This window comes from Diabrotica virgifera, chromosome 1, assembly GCF_917563875.1.
Source record: "Diabrotica virgifera virgifera chromosome 1, PGI_DIABVI_V3a".
NCBI lineage: Eukaryota > Metazoa > Arthropoda > Insecta > Coleoptera > Chrysomelidae > Diabrotica > Diabrotica virgifera.
Window position 1 is genome coordinate 155,221,192 of NC_065443.1, and position 25,732 is coordinate 155,246,923.

A 25,732-nucleotide genomic window follows, 5' to 3' on the forward strand; every position below is an offset into this window, starting at 1 on the left:
AAAAAGGGCGTTTCGACGGCCGTCTAGATAAGGCAGTAAAGTGGTTTGTAAGATGCCATCAACATAACGTGCATCTGTCATACTGCCTCGAATAAACAAAAGTGGTGATCGGCTACCAAAGGCAACAACCCACCAAACCATTACTCCAACTGTCCTGTGTAGATTCCTTTCATCAGGAAACCCGACATCTCGTCGCTCTCCACGGAGGCGTCTTATCATCTTACGACCATTATGCATATCTAAACAAAATCGCGATTCATCGCTGAATGCTGCATTACGCCGTTCTATGCACCAATTCAAACGTTGATGACAGTGGTCCGCAGTCAAAGGAAGCACTCGTCGTGGGCGGAATGAAACAAGTACAAAGGCTCGAATGCTACGGTATAGGGTAATGGGGCATTCCACGAACATACGCCTGTTTTGGATCACTTCAACAACGAATATTTTACTGTGCAACATAAGAAGTACGAAAGTAAATGGCGCTAATAATCATTCCAATAAACAACAATGTAATTTGCAATTTACTTTCGTTCTTCTTATTTTGCACAGTAAAATATTCGTTGTCGAAGTAATCCAAAACAGGCGTATGTTCGTGGAATAGGGTATACGTAAGTAATAAGTCAACCTTCTACTCCAAACCATTGGTCAGTGATTTGAAGCGTAGTAGCAAAACGTTCTCGCAGGGCCAGGAGTCTAAAGCGCATAACTTGACGCCCTGTGATACGCCTCGGTTGACCAGTTGGTCTTCTTCGTGTTCCTCTACCTTCGTTTGTCCACACACGACACACTGGCATAACTGTCATTGCCGTACAATTAACCCTACGGCCAATTTCGCGGTACGACAAACCCATATCTCTATTGGGACCGTGCAAGTTCGGCAAAGCGACACCTATTTCTACGCTCGGCTACTTTATTCGCACTTTTAATTATATTGGCCAATTATATTAGTCCTGGTTACTGGATAATTGTCAAGGCCATAGTCCAAAAAAATAATAAGAAGAAAAAATAAGATTCAGGTTATGTTATTAAAACTTAAACAATTGTATGTAGTAAATAAAATTAGTTATTAAAATGCAGTACTGCAAGCAAAATACATTTAATTAAATTTACCTTTATATAATAATTGCATATCATATCAATATTGTGGAGCAACATAATTTTTCTTCTTCAATGACAGTAGATATGAAATGTACGTCAATTTGACAATTTCAATTGACAATATGTAGTAAAAATGCCTTTTACAAAATTAGGCTTAATTTCACATAAAACTTGACAGTAGAATTAATTTGAATGACAAAACAATTAATCTATATATATAAAAGAAAGTCGAGTTATGTTAGTTAGACCGTTAATAACTCGTTATTTTTTAATAGCCATTTAAATATTTTACATCTATATATTATAAAAGAAAGTCGAGTTATGTTAGTTAGACCGTTAATAACTCGAGAACGGCTCATCATATTTTTATGAAATTTTACACGTGTATTCTACCGGACTGGGAATAGGCATACCTCTGAATTGATGCCCGTACGTCATAAGGGGGCTTGCCCCCCTGATATATTTTTTTAATTTTTTGATATAAGTACCGTTTTTTCTTAATTTTGTATGATGTAGAAGCAAAAGATACATACAATCCTAAATTTTCACTTTTTTATCTTCAACCGTTATTTTTTAATAGCCATTTAAATATTTTACATCTATATATATATATATATATATATATATATATATATATAAATCAAACAGATGAAATAGAGAATGTGGAAAAATCCCCTTACGAACAATTCACACATCCACCATTTCGGGTTGGGAAAAATTTTTTGAATAGAATCAAAGATCCAAACACCAGTTCTTAGAAATGTGTTTCGCCCTTTTTCTTTTATATATATATATATATATATATATATATATATATATATATATATATATATATATATATATATATATATATATATATATATATAAAAGAAAGTCGAGTTATGTTATGTAGACCGTTAATAACTCGAGAACGGCTCATCATATTTTTATGAAATTTTACACGTGTATTCTACCGGACTGGGAATTGGCATTACTCTGAATTCATGCCCGTACGTCATAAGGGGGCTTGCCCCCCCTGATATATTTTTTTAATTTTTTGATATACCGTTTTTTCTTAATTTTGTATGATGTAGAAGCAAAAGATACATACAATCCTAAATTTTCACTTTTTTATCTTCAACCGTTATTTTTTAATAGCCATTTAAATATTTTACATCTATATATATAAAAGAAAGTCGAGTTATGTTATGTAGACCGTTAATAACTCGAGAACGGCTCATCATATTTTTATGAAATTTTACACGTGTATTCTACCGGACTGGGAATAGGCATAACTCTGAATTCATGCCCGTACGTCATAAGGGGGCTTGCCCCCCCTGATATATTTTTTTAATTTTTTGATATACCGTTTTTTCTTAATTTTGTATGATGTAGAAGCAAAAGATACATACAATCCTAAATTTTAACTTTTTTATCTTCAACCGTTATTTTTTAATAGCCATTTAAATATTTTACATCTATATATATAAAAGAAAGTCGAGTTATGTTATGTAGACCGTTAATAACTCGAGAACGGCTCATCATATTTTTATGAAATTTTACACGTGTATTCTACCGGACTGGGAATAGGCAAAACTCTGAATTCATGCCCGTACGTCATAAGGGGGCTTGCCCCCCCTGATATATTTTTTAATTTTTTGATATACCGTTTTTTCTTAATTTTGTATGATGTAGAAGCAAAAGATACATACAATCCTAAATTTTCACTTTTTTTATCTTCAACCGTTATTTTTTAATAGCCATTTAAATATTTTACATCTATATATATATATATATATATATATATATATATATATATATATATATATATATATATATAAAAGAAAGTCGAGTTATGTTATGTAGACCGTTAATAACTCGAGAACGGCTCATCATATTTTTATGAAATTTTACACGTGTATTCTACCGGACTGGGAATAGGCATAACTCTGAATTCATGCCCGTAGGTCATAAGGGGGCTTGCCCCCCTGATATATTTTTTTAATTTTTTGATATACCGTTTTTTCTTAATTTTGTATGATGTAGAAGCAAAAGATACATACAATCCTAAATTTTCACTTTTTTATCTTCAGCCGTTATTTTTTAATAGCCATTTAAATATTTTACATCTTTGTTGCCATACTCCTCCGAAACGAATTGACCGATTTTCATGAAATTTGGCAGGTAGATTCCCTGCTGAATTCCGAACAAAACACTGCCATTTTTTCTTCTCTAGCGCAGTCCGTTTCCGAAATAGCGAACCGTAAGCCGTAGCAAAATTATGAGCACAGAATAAGAACGAATGGGAAATTTCATAAAAGAAAAGTGCAACAGATTAACTTTTGGACTCAAATTGGATAAAATATGAATTTTTTAATTTTACGAATTTTCAAAAAACTTGCTTTTGCTTGGGCAAACCATCCAGTTTATTTATGTTTATTAGATGAACTAACGAAAAATATCATGTACACTATTGCATGTATTAAATGATTGATAAAAGTTTTTGTTATTGTGATAATTAATTAATATTTAGAATTTTAACCTTTAACTACCCGCACATCAAAATATAACATAACTACACGCGTGGCGTACTTTATACGCCACAAGAAAATATACTTAAAAACAGCGGATTTGTTTTTTTTTTGTAAAATTACACTTATTTGTTTGTTATAAACCTTACTCGGCGTCAGCGGATACTTGGAGTTCCTTCTCAGTAAGCAAATTGGGATATATAACTGGAATCTGATTCCATGATAAATAAAATTGCTAATAATATTTTTTTGAAACGATATTTTTTACCTGAGAAAAAGTATTGTTTATAAAGAAAAATATATTTGTGCCATAATGACTAAAAAACATTTGAAATATGTACTTATATTACTAATTGTATTACTATAATTGTGGCGTATGTTATCCACCACCGGAAACAACAAATAATAAACTGTAAATTACGATCTTCCTGAATGCCGATTATAACGAAACTAAATCCAGTGTAAAGCACATTCCAGTGATAGGTTAGATAAATAAACAAAGACAAAAATTAAATTTTTAAATACATTTGTAGTAGAATTCTTATATGTGGCGTACAAAAATACGCCAGCGCGTGTAGTTAAAGTTTAAGGTATGAATTAAAATGATAAAATTTATTTTACTTTAAAACCTAAACAGTTTTTCCATTCTCTTAGGCCAAAAATATTTAGCTACCTACTACATTCTCATATTTTGACGTTTATTTGTGTCAGTCGAAATGATTTGTAAATTTTGAGGTTAATGCCCCTTAATGCTAACAGCCATATTGTCATTGAGAAAACTCAGTTGCCTCAATTATCTCAATATAATACAATGTATGTATTTATGTATCTAAATCTATATATTGTACGTTCCCTATGTCCAGCTGAACGATTTACGTACTGTATACGTAGAATATCATACAATTTGTCATATTATGTATCTTTCTTATGTATTGTACCCTCGGAGATCGCTGGGAAAATTTACACTCAAAATAACAAAATCCAGTTTGGCAACTTTGTGTGAATGTTGATAGTACCATATCCCTTTTAAGATAAACCGAACTGTAATTTAGTCCAGACAAATTAATATATTTTTGGCCAGCAAAAATGAGATTTTTCAACCAAATACTGTTTCAAATATGATGTGCAAAATAATTTTTAATTGTTTTGTCATTAAAGTAGAAAAAAATTTAAATTCCACTCATTAAATCGTTATCGTCCAGTTATTGTCTTAATTATTTTAACTTTTAATAAGTGTCGACTAATTCTGAATGATTAATAAGTTGTTAAAACATTTTATCTGTAGCGGCTTCTGGAATGCCTTAAAAACTATAGAATTTCATTCGACCATACTTACAAATTTTGCATTATTGTGAAAAAATATTTGGACATATAATTTTCTTTTTTATTCGAGGAAATTGCATTTCGATCAATTTTCATGTCTAGCAATTCATTTTCGAGCAGTTGATTTTGAGTGATTGATTTTTAGCCATTGCGTTCAAGCAACTGATCTAGAATCAAAATTATGACAGATTATCTAATTATGACACACTATCTAAGGTGCAACGAAGTTCACCGGGTCAGCTAGTCAATAAAATAAACAATGACAAAAGAATACTGAATTATACTACATTCACCCGGCCCTATTTTTGAACAAAATCTTGCAAATATCGTGGTTTATTTTTAGTTCTAGCTGATTTACGGCTAGATTGAAAATCTGAATTTTCCAATCTTGGTTCATGATTATCATCAGGTACTTGATTGGGTTCTTGAATAGATAAATTTTCTATGTCCTCTGGTATTGATTCAGTAGTGGAATTCTCTAGTGTATTATTTGGACTTTCATTTTCATCTTCATCATTATCTTGATTCAATAATTTCAGGTCACCTCTAGGAGCTAAATGCTTCGTTGAAACTGTACTTTTCTTTCCGTTTGGATACTGTATTAAGGCGTAATCTGAATTGGCTTCTAAAAGATCAACCTCTTCAACTAAAGGATCAAACTTACTTTTTCGTACAAATTTTCTTAGTAATACTTTGTCTGAATCTTTAAGCCATGATGGAATAGAAGTTCCGCTAGTTGATCTTCGCTGATATGTTAACAAACGTTCATGAGGTGTACAATTGGTTGCTGTACACAGTAAACTTCTTATAGAGTGCAGAGCATCTGGTAGAACAGTCTCCCATTTAGTGATGTCTAAATTTTTGGTTTTCAATGCTAGATTCACTGCTTTCCATATAATTCCATTGTATCTCTCGACTTGACCATTTCCTCCAGGGTTATATGGTGTTGTTCTACTTGAAGATATTCCTTTAGAGTGTAGATAATTAATAAATTCTTGTGAAGTAAAGCTAGTTCCCCTGTCAGAATGTATATATGCCGGCATTCCATATAAACAAAACATTTGATTCAAACATTCAATTACTGTCTGACTGGATGTATCTGAGCATGGAAAAGCCCATGGAAATCTTGAAAATTCATCAATGATTGTAAGCATATAAGAATTTCTAGAAGAACCGGGTATTGGACCTTTAAAGTCAATATTCAATCTTTCGAACGGAGCTGTTGATTTAATTAAATGTGTATCATCTTCTTTCTTATAAAATCTGGGTTTAATTTCTGCACAGATTGGACAAGAGGTAATTACGTGTTTAATTTCATCTAAAGAATAAGGTAAATTTGCGATAAATCTGAATGTAATTGATATAACTTGCTTGTATTATTTATATTATTGCATATTCTTGATAGTGCATCAGCTGCATCATTAGCCTTTCCTGGACGATAGATAATATCATATTTAAAACAAGAAAGCTCCAAACGCCCACGCAAAATTTTTTCATTTTTGATTTTACTTGTATGGTTTGTATTAAACATGAACGAAACTGATTTCTGATCTGTGATTAGTTTGAATTGTCTTCCTAAAAGATAGTGTCTCCATTTTTTCAATGCTTCAACGCAAGCATATGCTTCTTTTTCAATTGCAGAATGTTTTCGTTCAGAATCTGTAAGGGTACGTGAGAAAAAAGCAACGGGTCTTCCAGATTGACTCAGAGTGGCAGCAATAGCAAATTCAGAAGCATCAGTTTCAACAATGAGAATTTCTTTTTCATCAATTGTCCATAGAAGTGCATTAGCTATAACAGTTCTCAGCTCCTCAAAAGCAAATACCAAGTCAGGACCTAATGGAAATTTCTTGCAATCTATAAGACCTCTAATTTTTGCTGAAAAATTATTAACCCATTTTGAGTAATGTGAAAACATTCCAAGTGCCCTCTGAAGACTTTTAGAATCATTCGGAACTGGTAAATTTAGTAGAGGCTTCAATCTGTCTGGATCAGGTTTCATTGTAGAGTTTTCTATTGTATATCCCAAAATATTTATAATTTTTTGATTGTAGTGACATTTATTTTGATTTAAAGTTAACCCATATTTTTTAACAGCATTTAAAAAATTCTGTAAATTTAAATCATGTCTATCTTGATCCTCACCACCAACTGTTACATCATCTAAATAAGCGTAAACACCTTGTAGATTTTCTTTTTTTTATGATAGAATCAATGGCTCTCTGAAAACATGATACTCCATTGGTAACTCCAAAAGGAATACGACGGAATTGGTAAAGGCCTCCACTTGCCTCGAAAGCTGTAAATGGTTTGTCAGATTCGTAAATTGGTATTTGATGATATGCGTATTTTAAATCAATTGAGCTAAAAATTTTATATTTTGCTATCTTAGACACCAGTGAATCAATATTCGGCAACGGATAAGCATCAAGTAATGTGCATCTATTTATTGTTTGAGAGTAATCAACTACCATCCGACGTTTATGATTTTCGTTTTTAGTTACCAACACCCTGTTACTTTGGCTATACATTTTGAAAGCGATTGAGGTGTTTCCATTGAAGAAGCGATTACCATTGTAGATGCATAAGTTGATCTCGTTTGACTTTTCTTTGATTGCATGCACATTTTAAACCAATGTCCAATTTTATGACAGTTTTGGCAAATCGCAGCCCTTGCTGGACATACAGATCGAGGATGTCTTGGATGTCCACAAAAATAACAAGTCTGACCAGGTTTTGTTTGAACAGAAGCTAAAGTAGTTTGTTCTGAATTTGGATGACTACAAGATGCTATATTATGTAATGCTGCATGATATGTATCAGATTGTTTTTGAGAATCTTCTAAAGATCTAGATTTAGATAATGCTTCGTCCAAAGATAAAGAACTAAACTCTAGTAATCTTTGACGTATATTAGATTGAACGAGACCATTAATAAAAGCATCACGAATATAGTCATTTTTATTTTCTTCTGAAGAAACTGCTTTAAAATTACAATTTTTAGCCAAAAGCTTTAACTGTTGAGCATACTGATCTATAGATTCGTTTATTTGTTGTTTTCTTGTAGCTAGAATATGTCTTGCGTAAATCTCATTTGTAGGTTTAATATACAATTCTTCCAAAATTTTTATAGCAGAAATGTATGTTTTTGCTTCGCTTATGTAATCATATACTGAATGTGAGACAAAATTGATTAAAAGCATGTACTTGTCTTTATCTTCTAGCGATTTTTCTGTAGATTTATTGCTTTCCAAAAAATTCTTAAATGTTTCGTACCAGTGTTTAAATTCTTTGGCGGCAGTTTGGGAGTTTGGATCAGCCTCTAGTTTATCAGGTCTAAAGTACTTCTCCATTGTATATTTGGTATATTTATGTGAATAAAATTGTAGTAAAAATGCCTTTTACAAAATTAGGCTTAATTTCACATAAAACTTGACAGTAGAATTAATTTGAATGACAAAACAATTAATCAATAAAATAAACAATGACAAAAGAATACTAAATTATACTACACAATATGAATTATTTAAGAAAGTTGCAATATTTCTCCGCTATTCGCGCACGATCGTTCCTCAATTCCCTTCCAAGTACTTGCACACCGCGAATAGGCAATAATTCTACCCCTGTCAAATTCGCTAAATGGTGGTAATTTTGGTGTCTTCGAACTAGAGACATATTCTTGCACTGAATACAATTAGACTGATGAATAATAACTAAAAATTTCTGTACCAACCGGTCTTCATAAATTGGCCTCTTCACAAAAAATTTTAAAGATAATACTTTATTTTTACAAAAACTATAAAAGATAAAACATTGATATTGTTATCATAGCATGCTTTAAATATAGTCATTGTGCTGCCAAAAAAGTTAAGTTCAAGAGATGATTTCTTCTGGGTGAACACTTCTAATGACACTGAGTATGTATGCAATAGGGAACTTGCATAAATTTTTAAATATTAAAATAATATTAAAAAACATAAGGTAACATTATCTTAAAACGCTTGCATGCGAAAAAAACAAATATTTTTAACCCGTACGCTAATTACGACGTTTTGAAAATGCTATAAAATTCAAATATCTTAGGAGGCTCTTGAACGTCCTTCTATTCGTCTGACGTCAGAGGCCACGGTCAACCGGGCTAGCTAGCAGTCGGAAACAACGCGATTAGGTATTACGGGTATATTACATTTTAATCGTATTTAAATGGAAATTACCAGCTATTATTTGTATTCTTGCGTAGTTCTACAATCAGTTTATTTACTTTAAAGTGAAATTTATAAATCTTTAGAAATTACTAATGTGTTTATAACGTATAAGTACTATTACTCACGAGGGGTTTTCAAAAGAAAGCGATTAAGTACAATAGACATTTTAATCGTCTTTAATTGAAAATTCCTAGTATTTCGATCGTATTTTCCTTGTATTTCGATCACAAAATCATTGAGTAGATATACAAAAAAGTCAATTTAAAATTACTTTCCCGATATTACTCCTGACTGTAAATTTATGAGTGCACAAACAATTTTTGTTATATTATCTGTATGTGATATCAATTTGCTATCAATACAGCCATGGGGGGCTAAGCAAGCAAATTCTCTTAATCTACGTATAACTCGTTCAATGTGAATTCTTAAACTAGCTACTCTTTTTGTTTCAAATACTTCACTTTTTGTAAGTTTTGTACTTGAAGATACACTTGGTGGTCTAATTAATTGGCAATCTCTGCTAACTAACAAATGCTCTATGTGTTTAAAACCCCTGTCAGCCATTACCGCCACTTTCGGTAGAAGAACATTTAAAAAACCACTATGTTCAAGAATAACTGCATCCGACGTTCTTCCACCGAAAGCAGTAGAAATAAAATTAATAATCCCATCAGGAGTGCAAGCAATTAAATATTTTAGAGTATTGCACTTCTTGTATTCAGACCATGTTAAGGACTGTTTAACAGAATCTGATGGTTTTTCAATTTCAATTTCTAAGCAATCGATAATACAAAATACTTTACTATAACGAGCTCGAAATGCTAAGGGTAATTTAATTTAACTGAACTCACTTGGGGATTAAAAATACAAGATCTTAAATATTTACTAAGTAATGGAACAGATTTTGCAAATATTCTCGATGCATTGCTTTCGCTTATGCCGAAATCATCTCCAAGAGACATAAATGTTTGTCCTGTTCTTATCTTTTTAAGAGTTAAAAATAGATGCATTGTTTGAGTCTTACAATATTTCTCCATTAATTGAAACGTGTAAAATGCATATTCTGGTAGCCCCATATACAGTCTAGGTCTGTATTGTAACTTCATCACTGTACACTTCAAAGACAAACTTTTAAATTGTTTTGCTTCCTCTTCTTTCGTATCTTCATCACAAGATAAAGAATCACTTTCATTGTACCAACAGTCGTCACTACCACTATATTCACTATACTCTTCAAATACAGAACTTCCTGATTCACTTTTTGTATCTTAAAATATTTGCAAGTCTTTTATAGGTGAAGTTCCTGCATCCTTATTATGTATTTTCAATGGCGACAACTCGACTGTAACACTCCTTTGAAATTTGCACTGAATACCTTTACTTCTTATTTTGATGTGAGTCTGTGTTGATGCATGATTCAGTTTTTGAGGTAAAGCTGATTGGTTTAATTCAGGTCCTGATTGTACTAACTTTGTGAAACTAGGATCACATTGTCTCTTATTATCATTGTCCTCTAAAACAGACTTAGATGTAGAAGCGGCATCTTCAAGAAGCTGTCGTTTAACCCTTTTAAGGGCTGCTTCCCTCACACGCTGAGAAAAAGCTCGTTTTCTGTCTGGTTGACAATCAAATATGTGCGGGACAACACCTGACCTGGACTTTGGGACCACCCATAGTCTTGAATTTTATATAGTTATCCATATTTTGTTCCAACTGCAACAAATAAACAAGTATAAGCAGGCATTTTTCATGAAACTAATATTTTTTTTAAGTAGAAAATAGGTACCTAATTAGATAAATACTTACATCAAAATGATCCTCACAGACATAAAGACCTATGCTTTTTTGTGAAATATCCTTTTTATCTCGCCTGCATGCCTTTAGCCATTTTAATCGACGTTTTGGTTCTTTTGGTAGAGTAAAAAAATGTTTGTTGGATGTTCTGACAGTTGTGCTTTTGCATCCCGGCACTATACAATACTTATATTGCGCAGATTTGTTTTCCATTTTGATAAAGTATATTACATAATAAATAAACTAAACTACACTAAATACAATAACATAAATACCGAGCAAACGTCACAGTTATTCGACACGCACAACTGGCAATGGCAAACTGCATTCAAATCAATAGCCCACCGAACGGGCAAAAACGATAAGAGTGGCCTGTGACGTCAGACCCAAGCTCGCGCTTTTGAAGTTGTTTGAAACGGAAATTTTAGGCGCAGAACTTTGATCAGATGTTGTACGTACACTATTCATTGTTAAGACGTAATATTTTGAATATAACATTTTTAAACAAATTAACAATTTTATGCAAAAAAATTTTTTAGTACAAGTTCCCTATTGTACATCCTTCTAATGAAGAAAAAAAATATTTGAAATTTTTTCTCAAATTACGGATACCAACATCATTTTCATTTATAACTCTTTTATTATTAATTTTACGAAGAAAAGTTATTCTTCATAAAAAGATCTGCATGGTCTAAAATCTAAGATGCAATCATCATATTTATATCAAATTTTATTAATTTTATTCGAAGTATGTCAATAAATATAAATTTCACCTGAGAGTAAAGTACCTTTATAGTTCACAATATTTAAATTAGAAGGATATAATTGCATATTAAAACATAGCTTTTAATACTAAACAACTTTTCATAATAGAAATTTTCCATATTATAAATTTAATGTTGTTCTGAAGCTATTTCCTTGTGGCATTTTTATAATAAACTATTTTTAATGGGAAATAAGCCACAATTTTACCAGAAAAATTATTGTATTAACGTTTCGAAGCCCAAATCGGGTTTCGTTGTCAAAATACAAAATATGTACTACTAAAATAAACAACAATGTTGTTGCTAAGTAAAAAATTCCTCTAATAATTTATTTAATCTGACTCATTTATATTGGCAATTCAGACGTATATTATACATTTTAAAGTAGAAGACTTTTAAATGATATCGCCAATATTTATGAGTTGCGTTCCTGGGACGACTTTACTAAAAGATAGTTCATTCGATTACATGAAATCAATCCCAACTCAAGAATATCCGTCACAAAAAATCATAGCATGTGATCTGTCTTTAAAAAGACAACCAAATGCAACGATGACAGTAAAATTCTCGCGTTAGAGATTCCATAGTAAATCACGAGGGAAAACCAGGAAAAAACCTCGTGATACTATCCCGACATCGTAAGTATTTGGTCTTACATTTAATTTACTTTCAAAAAACTAATACCAAATTCTGACTTTAATATGTTTAAATTATAAATAATATTAATAATATATAGATATACAATAAGTAATACTAAAATATAAAATTTGTACTAACTCGATATGTTATTGACTTACTAATGGTGGTATTTTCTTTCTACTGACTTCCTCTTTCAGTATGATCTATTTTTATAGATCTCAAATATGTCAACACGCATGGGATAATGAACATAGAGTTCAGTGGAGAGATTCAAGTATAGTCCTGAAAGAATCAGATAGTAAAAAGAGAAAAATCAAAGAAGCGGCTCTAGTTATGCTAAATGAAACCAATTGTGTCGCAAATTCCTCGGTAGAATGCAGTAGGATGTGGTTACCCATACTGAAAGAGGAAGTCAATAGAAAGAAAATACCACGATTAGTAAGTCAATAACATATCGAGTTAGTACAAATTTTATATTTTAGTATTACTTATTGTATATCTATATATTATTAATATTATTTATAATTTAAACATATTAAAGTCAGAATTTGGTATTAGTTTTTTGAAAGTAAATTAAATGTAAGACCAAATACTTACGATGTCGGGATAGTATCACGAGGTTTTTTCCTGGTTTTCCCTCGTGATTTACTATGGAATCTCTAACGCGAGAATTTTACTGTCATCGTTGCATTTGGTTGTCTTTTTAAAGACATATCACATGCTATGATTTTTTTGTGACTGATATTCTTGAGTTGGGATTGACTTCATGTAATCGAATGAACTATCTTTTAGTAAAGTCGTCCCAGGAACGCAACTCATAAATATTGGCGATATCATTTTAAAGTCTTCTACTTTAAAATGTATAATATACGTCTGAATTGCCAATATAAATGAGTCAGATTAAATAAATTATTAGAAGATTTTTTTTTACTTAGCAACAACATTTTTGTTTATTTTAGTAGTATTTTGTATTTTGACAACGAAACCCGATTTGGGCTTCGAAACGTTAATAAAATAATTTTTTTGGTAAAATTATGGCTTATTTCCCATTAAAAATAGTTTATTATTATAAATTTAAATACGTAAATACCTAAACAAAGATTTCGTTATGATAATGCTCGCATTTTCAGCTTGTTTTTTTATTTATTTTCTAAATTTTCACAAATGATTGATATTGCTAATTTTCTTTATATTGAATACAGGGTCAGTCAAAACGCAAATACATTATTTTCTTTGTAATTTTAAATGGAACACCCTGTATTTTATATCACTATAGAAAAGTACCATTACCGTAATTTCATTTTTACATAACATTTCCTATATAAATTTATTATTTTTCGAGATATTTTCATTTTGCAAAGCAAATTATTAATTAGTTGTCTAAATTTTTCCAAATTTTAAGTAATGCTCGCGGAGCGAATCATGGCCGATGACAGACGCTCTCGTCGGTCGTACACCCACCTAATCTTTACAGAGACAGGGTTTCTCTCCCCGGCCACAGTTCGTTCCAGGAGCTGTAGCCATTACTAAAGTGTCTAAAACTGACAATTTACGATTACCTACTGATTATCAATCCGGTAATCAATTTAACAATGTAGCAAATAAAGTAAGAAAAATAATTTATTCGTAATAAATTTTACAAAAAAACAACGCAACCACAATATACAACATTTTTGAAACAATTAAAAACTACTTTTGTATGTAAATGTAACAAATAAAGAACGAAAAATAATTTATTAGTAATATAAAAAAACACAAAATACAACATTATGTGAAAGCAATTAAAAACTACTTTTGTATGCAAATGTAACAATGTAACAAATTAATAATAAACGAAAAATAAATTATCAGTAATAAATTTTACAAAAAAAACATACATTTTTGAAAAAATTAAAAGTAACTTTTCATAAGGTGTTCAAAATGACCTCCTAACACATTTATGCACGCCTAAAAACGGTCATTGAATGAGTTACTTACACTACGAAGAATTTGTAAATTAACACTTCGAAATACACTTTGTATTCTATTTTTCATCTCATCCCTTGTTGTTAAAGGTAGGTATTTTATAAACTTCATTCTTAACGTAACCCCAAAAAAATGAGTCCAGTTTATTAAATTCTGGTGATCTGGGTGGCCACGTTACTGGTCCATTGAAAAATGAAAATATCTCGAAAACTAATCAATTTAGACATAGGGAATGTTATATAAAAATTAAAGTACGGTAATGGTACTTTTCAATAGTGATATAAAATATAAGGTGTTCCATTTAAAATTACTGAGAAAATAATTACTTGCGTTTAGACTCGCCCTGTATTTGATATAAAGAAATGTATTTGAAAATTAACAATATCAATCATTTTTGAAAATTTTGACAATAAATAAAAAAATATGGCATCAATAAACCATTGCTGTTGTGCTTATTTTTGTTTATACGGGGAGTTGAAGTTGTTACGATTTTCATATAAAATTGGTTATAACTTTGTAAATACCCTGTATAACATAACAAAACTTTATATTTTAGTCATGAAGAAGTCATCAGGATTTCGAATATAAAATAAAATACAGGGGGTTCCATTTAAAAAAACATAAATTTGATCTGCCACTATGTTATCGTAACATTCTAACTAATTTTGTAATGTGAAGCTCAAAGTTGGCTACAATTTTTGTTATTAACTTTTATCGCTATCTATTACCATAACGGATCTACGGAGCTTTACCCCACTAATCAATCACCCTGTATAAAATGTCAAGGATTAGTATATTTTTTTTATAGTTCCAAATAAAAGTGGTTCACTTACCCATTTTAATAACCTGTGGAGGTGTTTTATGATCAATCGCATGCACTGCGATGTATTCCAACATTGTATCAACCAACCGTGTGTACCATTTCTCGAGATCTGCTGCACGATCACTTTTCAACAGGCAGTTAGCATTTTTGGCGAATATTTCTAAATTGAGTACATAGGGTAGTATTCCACATTTTGATTTCTTCGACATTCTACATTCTTTAATCGATTCGATCTGTTGCTGCATGAATTGATCCAAAGACCGTTTGACTTCGATAAGCAATGAGCCAAAGGTGTTGCTGAGGAATGAGCTTTGTGCAGACATTACGTGTTGGTTGAGACGTACCAAAACATACATACAATAACTAAAAACAACAAATTAATGTTAACTGTTTTTGTTAATAAGTTCAAGATAAAAAAATGCCATTCTGCTCTGAGTCTGTGAGTCTGAGGTTTCCATAACTTCCAAATAACTAACTGGGTGGGGAAGTTCTCATCCCCCACTCGATGTGTCTCAATGGTTAACAGAGAATGTCATATACCGTAGATATATAGAGCAAATAAACACCCCCGGATTAACCGAGAACATGATATATTCAGTGGCTGCCACTATCTCATTACTTGTAAAGGACCCCGCAGAAACCTTATGGGAAATGGCTCTCTGTCAAATGCTCTGAAACTTTGGGTTCTGGTAGTCCTTGATGTGTAGAACAAAAGACTCAATGGGCGCGTAGCTCCAAAAAATCATGGTTTCAAGATATAAGCCTCTGAAGTTATAGGTACAGTGAGGACGTATGAGTTGGAATAAATTCATTTTCTCGAGAATGGGTGACTCTGCAGATAAATTACGAATCAGGTCGATTTTTATTTTTAAATTATAATTTTTTGGCATATATATCATACTAGTGACGTCAGCCATCTGGGCGTGATGACGAAATCGATGATTTTTTTAAATAAGTATAGGAGTCGTGTGACAGCTCATTTGAAAGGTTATTCAATTCTCTATTCACTGATATAAATATTAACATAATTATTTATACAGGGTGCCCAAAAAATTTTTTAATGAAATTAGTTGAGACAAAAAGAAGAATGTATACCTATAATGTATTTAATTCGAAATACATTTTACTGCTGTCAGAAAACAGAAAAAATGTTAATTTTAAAAGTAAACATTGCTTTTTGCTTAAATTAAATGTTCAAACTGCTAAGAGGCAGGTGAGTGGCAGCTTTAATATTGAATTTAAGCGAAAAACAATATTTATTTATCAAATAAACATTTTTTCCTGTTTTCGGACAACAGTAAAATGTATTTCGAATTAAATAAATAATATACATTCTTCTTTTTGTCTCAATTAATTTAATTTAAAAAAAATTTTGGGCACCCTGTATAAAAAATTATGTTAGAGTTTATATTAATGAATAGAGAGTTGAATAACCTTTCAAATGAGCTATCACACGACCCCTATTCTTATTTAAAAAATCATCGATTGCGTCATCACGCCCAGATGGATGACGTCACTAGTATGACATATTAGCCAAAAAATTATAATTTAAAAATAAAAATCGACCTGATTCGTAATTTATCTCCAGAGTCACTCGCTCTCGAGAAAATGAATTTATTCCAACTCCAACGTCCTCATTGTATATACATATAACTTCAGAGGCTTATATCTTAAAACCATGATTTTTTGGAACTACGCGCCCATTGAGTCTTTTGTTCTACACGTCGAGGACTACCTGAACCCAAAGTTTCAGAGCATTTGACAGAGAGCCATTTTCCAAAAGGTTTCTGCGGGGTCCTTTGTTGATTGAACATGACATACACACTCACACATACATACACACACACATACATATTTCCAAACACAAAATGCACATGCACACGTACACCTTGCTCAATCGGCAAATCACCAAACAGATGCACCACAACTGACTCATCATAGAGTGACATTTGTGCTGCGACTGCCGAGAGAAACAGGTGGACACAGGAGGAAAAGTGTTGCCTAAGTGATAGGCCAGAGAGCCGGTAAACTCTCAAAGATAATAGTCGGTATGGCCGTGCTGCCATGCCTGACAGCATTTTGTCCCAACTTGTGGGAATAGAATGTAGCCAAGAAAAAAACGAATGGCCCGGAAGGAATAGCACTCCAACATGGATGACTATTCCATGTCCACAAATAATAGATACAGTCGGAAAAATGAAAGAATACCCATGAATGACCACATCACTCACTTATTTTGTATTTGCTGTCTTCTTCTATAAATAACAAACGTTTGTCATAGAAAAAGACAGCAAATACAAAATAAGTGATTGATGTGATCGTTCATGGGTATTCTTTCATTTTTTCGAATGTAACTATTCCAATCAGGACCTACAGTAGCGTGGAACCAAAAAAATGTTTTTATAATTTCAATGTGTAATAGTGATAGAAAGTTGCTTATAGCCATTGTTTAGCCACAAATAAAATATTTTTCCAAACAAAATACTTTTAGAGGTGCCGCAAAAGGGTTGAAAGTTATAATTTTTAGTTACATTTTGCGAATTTTGCTGATTTTGGTTTGGTAAAAATTGTAATGTCTTAACTCCTATTTTAAATGATAAATACACACTATAAAACTACTCTTTCAAAATAATTTTAGTTTTAACTTAACAATCCAGTATTTATTTTTACTAAAACTGGCAAAGTTTGAACTTCAATTCCACATTTAAAGAAATGTTTAATAGTAAATATATATTTCATTCCTTATATAATTTAACATTCTAACTATATAAAAAGAGCACATTTCAATAGTAGAGGAACCTGGATCAACCTTCCTAGGGCATATAACTCCTGCTTCCGGAACAGGTGAAGCTATAAAAGATAGCATAACAGAGCATTTTCAAGGTGAGAATCCTTTGAACATTTCCAATATAACAGCTTTCGGATGTGATGCCACTAACACCGGTGTTAACAATGGTGTAATTGCTTTAATAGAAAAAAACCTAAATAAACCGCTTAAGGAAGGGGGGGGGGGTATGGTTTGAAATATTTAATTTTTTTATTATTTCAAATAAAAGTGCATACTTTCAAGAATACTCTCTGAAAATTTCAAAATACTCGGAGCAAAATTACCAGAGATACAGGGTGTTGAATATCCCTACCTTCGACTTGCTTTGCCGCGGCTTCGCGCCAGCACGCTTGAGCGTAGTGAGAAACGTTAAACAACTGTTCGTCTTCTCTTTTGTAGATTACTCCGTAATTCAAAAAACATATTCCAATGTTCATCACTTTACGATTTGGCAGACAAATAAGAAGATGAAGATGCAGTTGTCAAAACTTTAAACGCATTTTTCTCAAAACTGCTTTTTCAAATGCGGTGGACATTGTAAATAAAAAACTACTTGACCGATCTACCTGAAATTTTGAATATATTTTCTTTAGACATTTCGTGAGGTAACAACGTCAAGATATTTTTCGTTTTGTGCTTATTTTTTGTTCAACAATATTAAATCTGTTGGTTTTCACAAAATTTTTATCAAAAATTTCGTATTTCTGACTTCTGAGTGATACCAAAAATTCAAAAATCATTAAAAATAAAAAACTCGTTGTTACCTCGTGAAACTCATAAGCTAATTAAATCTTTTTGAATTTTTTGTTTCGTATGATCCAGTGATGAGTTCTGATGTCCACCGCAATATCAATTTTTTTTTGAGCTGCCTGCCAAAATTTGTTGCCAATGGCTTATTTTTCAATATTTTGGATTGAATTTTTTCTTAAATATTCTTTGAATTGTACTTAATATGTTTATTTAATTTAAAAATAAAATAATTCTACCATAGCGTCGAAAAAAATTCACAAAAATGTGCCTGATATGTTGATTTCAAACCATACCCCCCCCCTTAAGTGGCTGATTTGTTTGTTCTACACCAATGAATTGCCTTTGCGTAATTTGTTTTGCACATTGGATGGAAAAACTAAAGGTCCTAATGAATTTGGAGGACTTTTATGCAAAGAAATTGAAATCTGTAACCAGCTTTCTGTGGTGAATTTCGCTCCCATACAAAACAACCTCCCTATTCTAGAGATTAAGGATATTAGCACAGATCAAAAATATTTACTTTAAATGTGCAAAGCAATCTCCAGTGGTGTATGTCCTTCTGATCTTTCTTTAAAAACCCCTAGGAAATTAGCTCATTCACGATGGTTTACGTTGGCCAATCGCCTTCTTCGGTTATATGTTGCAACAGAGAATCATTCCAATAATTTGAAAACTTGTATGTGATGAAGGTGTATGCCCCAGTCTGGTTTCATATCAAACTGAAACCATTTTGTGTAAATGTATCAAAATATCTATGGAGACTCATCAAATGTTCACGTTACCTTTGTGAGGACCATCTCCAAATAATTGATCCAGTAGTTCAAAGGAATGGTTACTTCTCTCACCCATAAAATGTGCTTCTCTCCATGTTACGTGACAAGAGAAAACACATAAGCGAGCTAGGTCTGCCGCGACTTTTGAAGGCAAGATCGGAACTCATAGATTATGTAAGGAAGTTTGTTGTCCCGAAGCTTAACTTTAATGCCAATGGTTACATTGATATAATTAACTGGTCGGAAAAAGAAATTACTGAGCCTCCTATGACAAAACGTATAACTGACGAGGACTTAAAGAAGTATATAAGTGAAGACAGAGACTCTAGGTCTCAGGTGCAGTGTGTAGATTTTCCGTATTTTCCCTGTTATACACAGGCAGTGAAAAGAGTAATAAAGCTCGTGACTGAGTCATCTCTTAGTGTATGTGGTCTTGAAGCAAAAATAGCTTTGTTAGAGCAAAGATTTCTTCCCAAAAGATTATGCCCAAATTTGAGACAAAAAACAATTTATTTAAGTATCAAGATGAATATTGTAACTAAAAAAATCTTATAGCAATGTGTACATATAGCAATTATAGCAATGTTAACTGATATCAGAAACAATATTTGACTAAGAAATGTTAGCTACGGCACCAGGTTAAATATATAAAATATTTGAAATTTTCTGTATTTTTTTGTTAAGGTACTAATACACTTTAGAAGACCAAAAATAATCATTTTTTTCAAGAATTTTGTTTTCAGAATCTATATTAAATATGAACATAAAACTTTTTACATATTAATATCTAACTCTTAGAGAGTACAAAAAATATACCTTTTTTCATTTATGCACGTACACTAATATTGCAGAGGGCGCAAAAGTCGAGGCCTCGAAAAATTATGGCGGACAGTTAATCTCAGGATTGGGATATCTGAAACAAAAAAATCGTACTGCATTTGAAAAAGGAAGGTTTCTTACGTGACAATTTACCACAATTTGACCAAAAAATAAAAAATAAATGTTTTTCATCATGAAAAACTGGAGAAAAACGGGCGATTTTTCACAAAATTTTTTCAAATTTCCGTTAAATCTTTTTTTTTGCGGAATTTTTCACTAACGGTGGTAAATTGCCACGTAAGAAACTTTCCTTTTTTAAATGCCGTACGATTTTTTTATTTCAGACATCCCGATCCTGAGATTAACTGTTGTCCGCCATCGGAACTACTTTTTTTCGAGGCCTCGACTTTGGCACCCTCTACAATATTAGTGTACGTGTATAAATAAAAAAAGATATATTTTTTGTATTCCCTAAGAGTTAGATATTAATATGGAAAAAGTTTTATGTTCATTTTTAATAAAGGTTCTGAGAAAAAAAAAATCTGAAAAAATGCTTGTTTCTGGTCTTCTAAAGTGTACTAGTACCTTAAAAACCTATATTTTCAAAGCTCTTGCGGCACCTCAAGATGTAAACCTAGAACAAAAATATTTCGTAGTTTTATTCTAGACATAATAAGGCAACTTTCGAATGCTATTAGAAAGTTCTTTGAAAAAAAATTTTTTTTCCTATCCTTTCGTTCCACCCTAACCTACAGTCGAACCTTTAGTAAGGCACCTTCCGTATAAGCTACTGTTGCTATGAGAAGGTTCTACGTCCCTTTGATACACTGGTATAATAACTAATGGAAGATGCACAATACGTCAGTTAGCTGCAGTACGACCGGTGTAGAACAGAGAGCTTCCAGATAAAACACTTTTCCTTTCCAAATAGTGATCACATGTTTAATTTGTTCCAAATAAAACTAAGTAGTAAAAGACGTCCAGTAATGTTGACTACATACAAGGGGTAGTTAGCGCCACAGTAACGTTTAACAACGAATGAAACGAAGTAATGAAAGAAAATAAAGAAATAGAAAGAATATACGGATAAGTTCATACAGATAAAGATTAACAAGTTAACATGGTCCAACTCCAAATAAATAATTATGAATGTTACAACTGTGGAAACTAATTACACAATTTTTCATAATCTAATACAATTTAATAATTTAAAATGTTAACTTACAAATTATCCTGTTTTTTAATATAATCAATCAACATATCAAGTTCGGGTTTTAAACATGCAAATAGACTGCTCATCATATTCTTAATGTCTTCATCAATCTGTTTTTCAATTTTTCTAGCTGTTACAGCATCACTTTCTATGCTATAATCCAAGGCTTTGGGACTACTGATTACATCCAACTAAAATAAAAAAAAATAATAAAAATTAACTTTCAAATAAATGTTTTGTTTATTCCTTCTGGCTTAATGGAAGGAAGCTAATTGTGATAAGCTTCTTTGGGTATCAAGCCTGACATACGCAGATTTTGCCGATCTTGAGCAACATTAGTATCAGAAATTGCGCATCAAACTCTAGTAAAATGGACGTACAGAAGACTGGGCCACAGTGGCTACCATGTATTCATATTCAAATCTAATTATGTATACATATTCTACTACAGCAACATACCAAAAGATTTAAGAAAAATTGTCCAGCAGATGTCAAAATGGTTGAAGAGTCCTTGTTGATAGAGACGCATTAGCCTATAGCTATATAGAATAACATTGTATTCTGATTGCAAATTTAAATATAAACTTAAATTAGGGTTAGTTCCCAACTGTTCCAGAGACTATTCAGCGAAAATACGTCGTTGGCTATGGTCGTTTAACTCTTGAATCAGTCGAATTTTGTACAGGTGCAGGCCCAAATCTCCTTACTGCGCCGCGCCGCCGTCATTTGAAGGTTGGCTGCAATTGGCTACCACTACATATGAAACAGCGGCTCTTAAGATCTCAGCTGATTTTTTGCCGAGCCAACGTCGCAGGTCCTTGAGCCAAGAATTTGGTCTCCTTCCTATTGATCTTTTCCCCTGAATTTTTCCTTCAATGATCAACCAAAATATTTCGTATCTACCTCTCATCATTACAGTCCCAATGTACCGGGTGTCCCAATAAGAATGGCTCTCGGCCATATCTCAGAAACCGTTTATAGTAAAGATTTAAGAAAAAAATGTTTATAACAAAAGTTGCCTCGGGAAAAGCCTGGAAATTATTTTCATAATTGTGGGTCCACCGCTAGAGGGCGTAATTAAATATCAAAAATTTAAAAATCTAAATTTTACAAAATTTTCCTAATGAAAGGGCACTGGAAACCCGATCGTATTCTTCAGAAAATTCTGCGCATATTTGATTTCACAAGATTAAGTCTACCTTTGCAATTAAGAGGTGGGGGTGAGTGGGAACCTTGTTATGAAAAAATGGCTGTAAGTTCGGTTCTGCTAAATCGAATTTTGCAAACTTGGTCTTGTTGAAAACAGATCATTTTCATTAATGTAAGAGTTATAATTTCGAACCAGCCTAATAAGTAATATGTCAGCTAGGAGGTGCTATTTAATTTTTTTCAGAATTCCAGTTTTCTTTGGAAAATATTAAACACAATTATGCATTTTTAATCCTTTATTATAAAATTACTTTAAATTAGCAATAGAATAGCGAAAACCGCATGTCGATACCTTTTAAAAAAAAAGTAGTGTGCTGTAGAGAAAACAAAGAAACATTTTCCAGATATCAATGTATATAAATTTAATTAATTAAAGCAACAGTAAGACAAACAACACTATAAAATATAACAAATAAATAAAAACAACTACTTAGTGACGACCTAAATGTTCAAATTGTTGCCCATCATTTTCGATGGGCATCATTTTCGAGAATTTACTACACTACTAGAGAAAACATGATCCAGAGAATACGAAACGCCATTCAAAGCATTTCGAGAGAAGAAATTGAGACTGCTGTTTAATCTACTTCTGAAAGAGTAAATGCTTGCATCGAAAATGATGGGCACCAATTTGAACATTTAGGTCGTCACTAAATAGTTGATTTTATTTCTTTATTATATTTTATAGTCTTGTTTGTCTGATTGTTGTTTTAATTAATAGGACTATTGAACGCTTCTGATTTGTTTCGAGCCTCTGTCGTATGTCGTATAATTCGTGTATATTAATATACGACATATGACAGAGGCTCGAAACAAATGAGAAGCGTTAAGAAGCCCTATTAGATACGTTGACATCTGAAAAATGTTTCTTTGTTTTTTCCATAGCACACTACTTGTCTTTTCCTTAACTTCGTTTACCGGTGACAGTAACAGTTATGTTTTTAAATTTACACATTTCGTAAGATATCTCGAGATAGAAAAAAGGTATCGACATGCGGTTCTAGCTATTCTATTGCTAATTTAATCTTATTTTATAATACAGGATTAAAAATGCCTACTTGTATTTAATATTTTCCAAAGAAAACTAGATTTCTGAAACAAGTTAAATAACGCCTCCTAGCTGGCATATTACTTAGTAAGCTGGTTCGAAATTATAACTCTTACATTGACGAAAAAGAGCTGTTTTCAACAAGACCAAGTTTGCAAAATTCGATTTAGCAGAACCGGACTTACAGCCATTTTTTCATAACACAGTTCCCACTCACCCCCACCTCTTATTTGCAACGGTAGACTTAAACTTTTCAAATCAAATATGCGCAGAATTTTATGAAGAATACGATAATCAGATTTACAGTGCCCTTTCATTAGGCAAATTTTGTAAAATTTAGATTTTTTAATTTTTGATATTCAATTACGCCCTCTAGCGGTGGACCTACAATTATGAAAATAATTTCCAGGCTTTTCCCGGGACAACTTTTGTTATAATTTTTTTTCTCAGAGCTGTACTATAAACGGTTCCTGAGACATGACCGAGAGCCATTCTTATTGGGACACCCGGTACATTAATTTACGCTCTTTTATCGTTGGCATCAGTTCCTTGTATTTCTGCATCCTTTTAACAACTTCGGTGTTTGTTGTTCTTTTGGTCCAGGGAATACGTAGAATTCTTCTATAAAGGTACATTTCGAAAGGTTCCAAGTGTTTTTCTTTCTAGTGAGGGGTTAAGAGTCCAGTTCTCACAACACTAGGGAAGAATTGCGAATACATAGCAATACAGCATTCGGATTCGAAGTGATCAAATCACGACGAAAAATTCGCCAAGTTGTATTCTGTGAAACGCCGACTTATTATGAGTGACCACTCAACAAGAAGAGTCTTGTTCAGTGAAATGGACTGTGGACTCAAATTTATCCACTACACCATCACTAGCCCCCTCGGTAGTACGATTATATCGACCACAAAACTGACAAAGCGCGCTGAAAATGGCTCGAACAGAACACTGATTTTACACGTGTTGTTGTACACTACATCAATCCTTGGTGATTTGCTTAAACAACATCGCCGCTACCAACTGTCAAAATTCGGAAGCACCTGTCCATTTTCAACGAAAACTTTTCGTTTATAAATTCGCAAAGTCTGTGTGTTATTGCGTTGCCGCTCCTGCAACATATAGAGCAGATTTATCTGAAAACGGCATTTCGATATCTCTAACCGTCTTCGAGATAATCGACCTCAAAGTCTAAAATGTGACGTCACAAGTCACAATCATTTTATTTTCTGCCGACACACTAACCGTCAGCTGAAATCGTTGCTAGTAAGTAGGCTAGTTTTTAATCTGAATGTGTCAAGCAAAGCATATGTTATTTACATTTGAGTTTGACACTTCGTGAATGTCAAACTAAATTTTAAATGAAGTATTAATAAAATATCAACGACATTTGATAGTGAATTTAATTATTATATAAAATAAATAAGATGTTCAAAAATACAATTTGAGTATATTTTGAAAGATATAATTTATTAAAAACTTAAGGTTTATACGAGTATACGGCCTCCCCTTGGGAGTACCTAATGATAAATGGACTGTTACATTTGTTATGAAATGAATATAGTCGGTTCGCTAAACTCAAACACAACTGGCTAGTGATTTTAGTAGGTAATTTTTTAGTTTTTTTCCAATTTTGCCAAAATTGGCAAAATTACTAATTATTGATTATTTAGTAATTATTTTTTTTGCCAAATTGAGAAAATTACTGACTAAAATCACTAACCAGTTGTGTCTGAGTTTAGCGAACCGACTATATGAAATGTTGTTTGGAATAAAAAATTATGGTCTGATATGTGAATCCTTCTAATGGAAAAAAATATTTGAAATTTTTTTTGTCAAATTATGGATACCAACAACATTTTCATTTATAACTCTTTTATTTTTAATTTGACGAAGAAAAGTTATTCTTCATAAAAAGCTCTTCATGGTCTATAATGCTCGCATTTTCAGCTTGTTATATTATAAATTCTAAA

General features: G+C 32.1%; 1 protein-coding gene across 1 annotated transcript in view; it reads right to left on the reverse strand.

Moving 5' to 3' along the window:
- The window catches only part of LOC114337766 (exocyst complex component 1), a 103,251-nt gene that overhangs the window by 31,566 nt on the left and 45,953 nt on the right, over positions 1-25,732 (reverse strand). Inside the window, exons 6-7 of the mRNA XM_028288300.2 lie at positions 21,515-21,693; positions 15,131-15,483 (exon numbers count right to left, since the gene is read on the reverse strand). Of these exons, the coding sequence (XP_028144101.2) occupies positions 15,131-15,483; positions 21,515-21,693 (532 nt within the window). The remainder of the gene's footprint in view (positions 1-15,130; positions 15,484-21,514; positions 21,694-25,732) is intronic.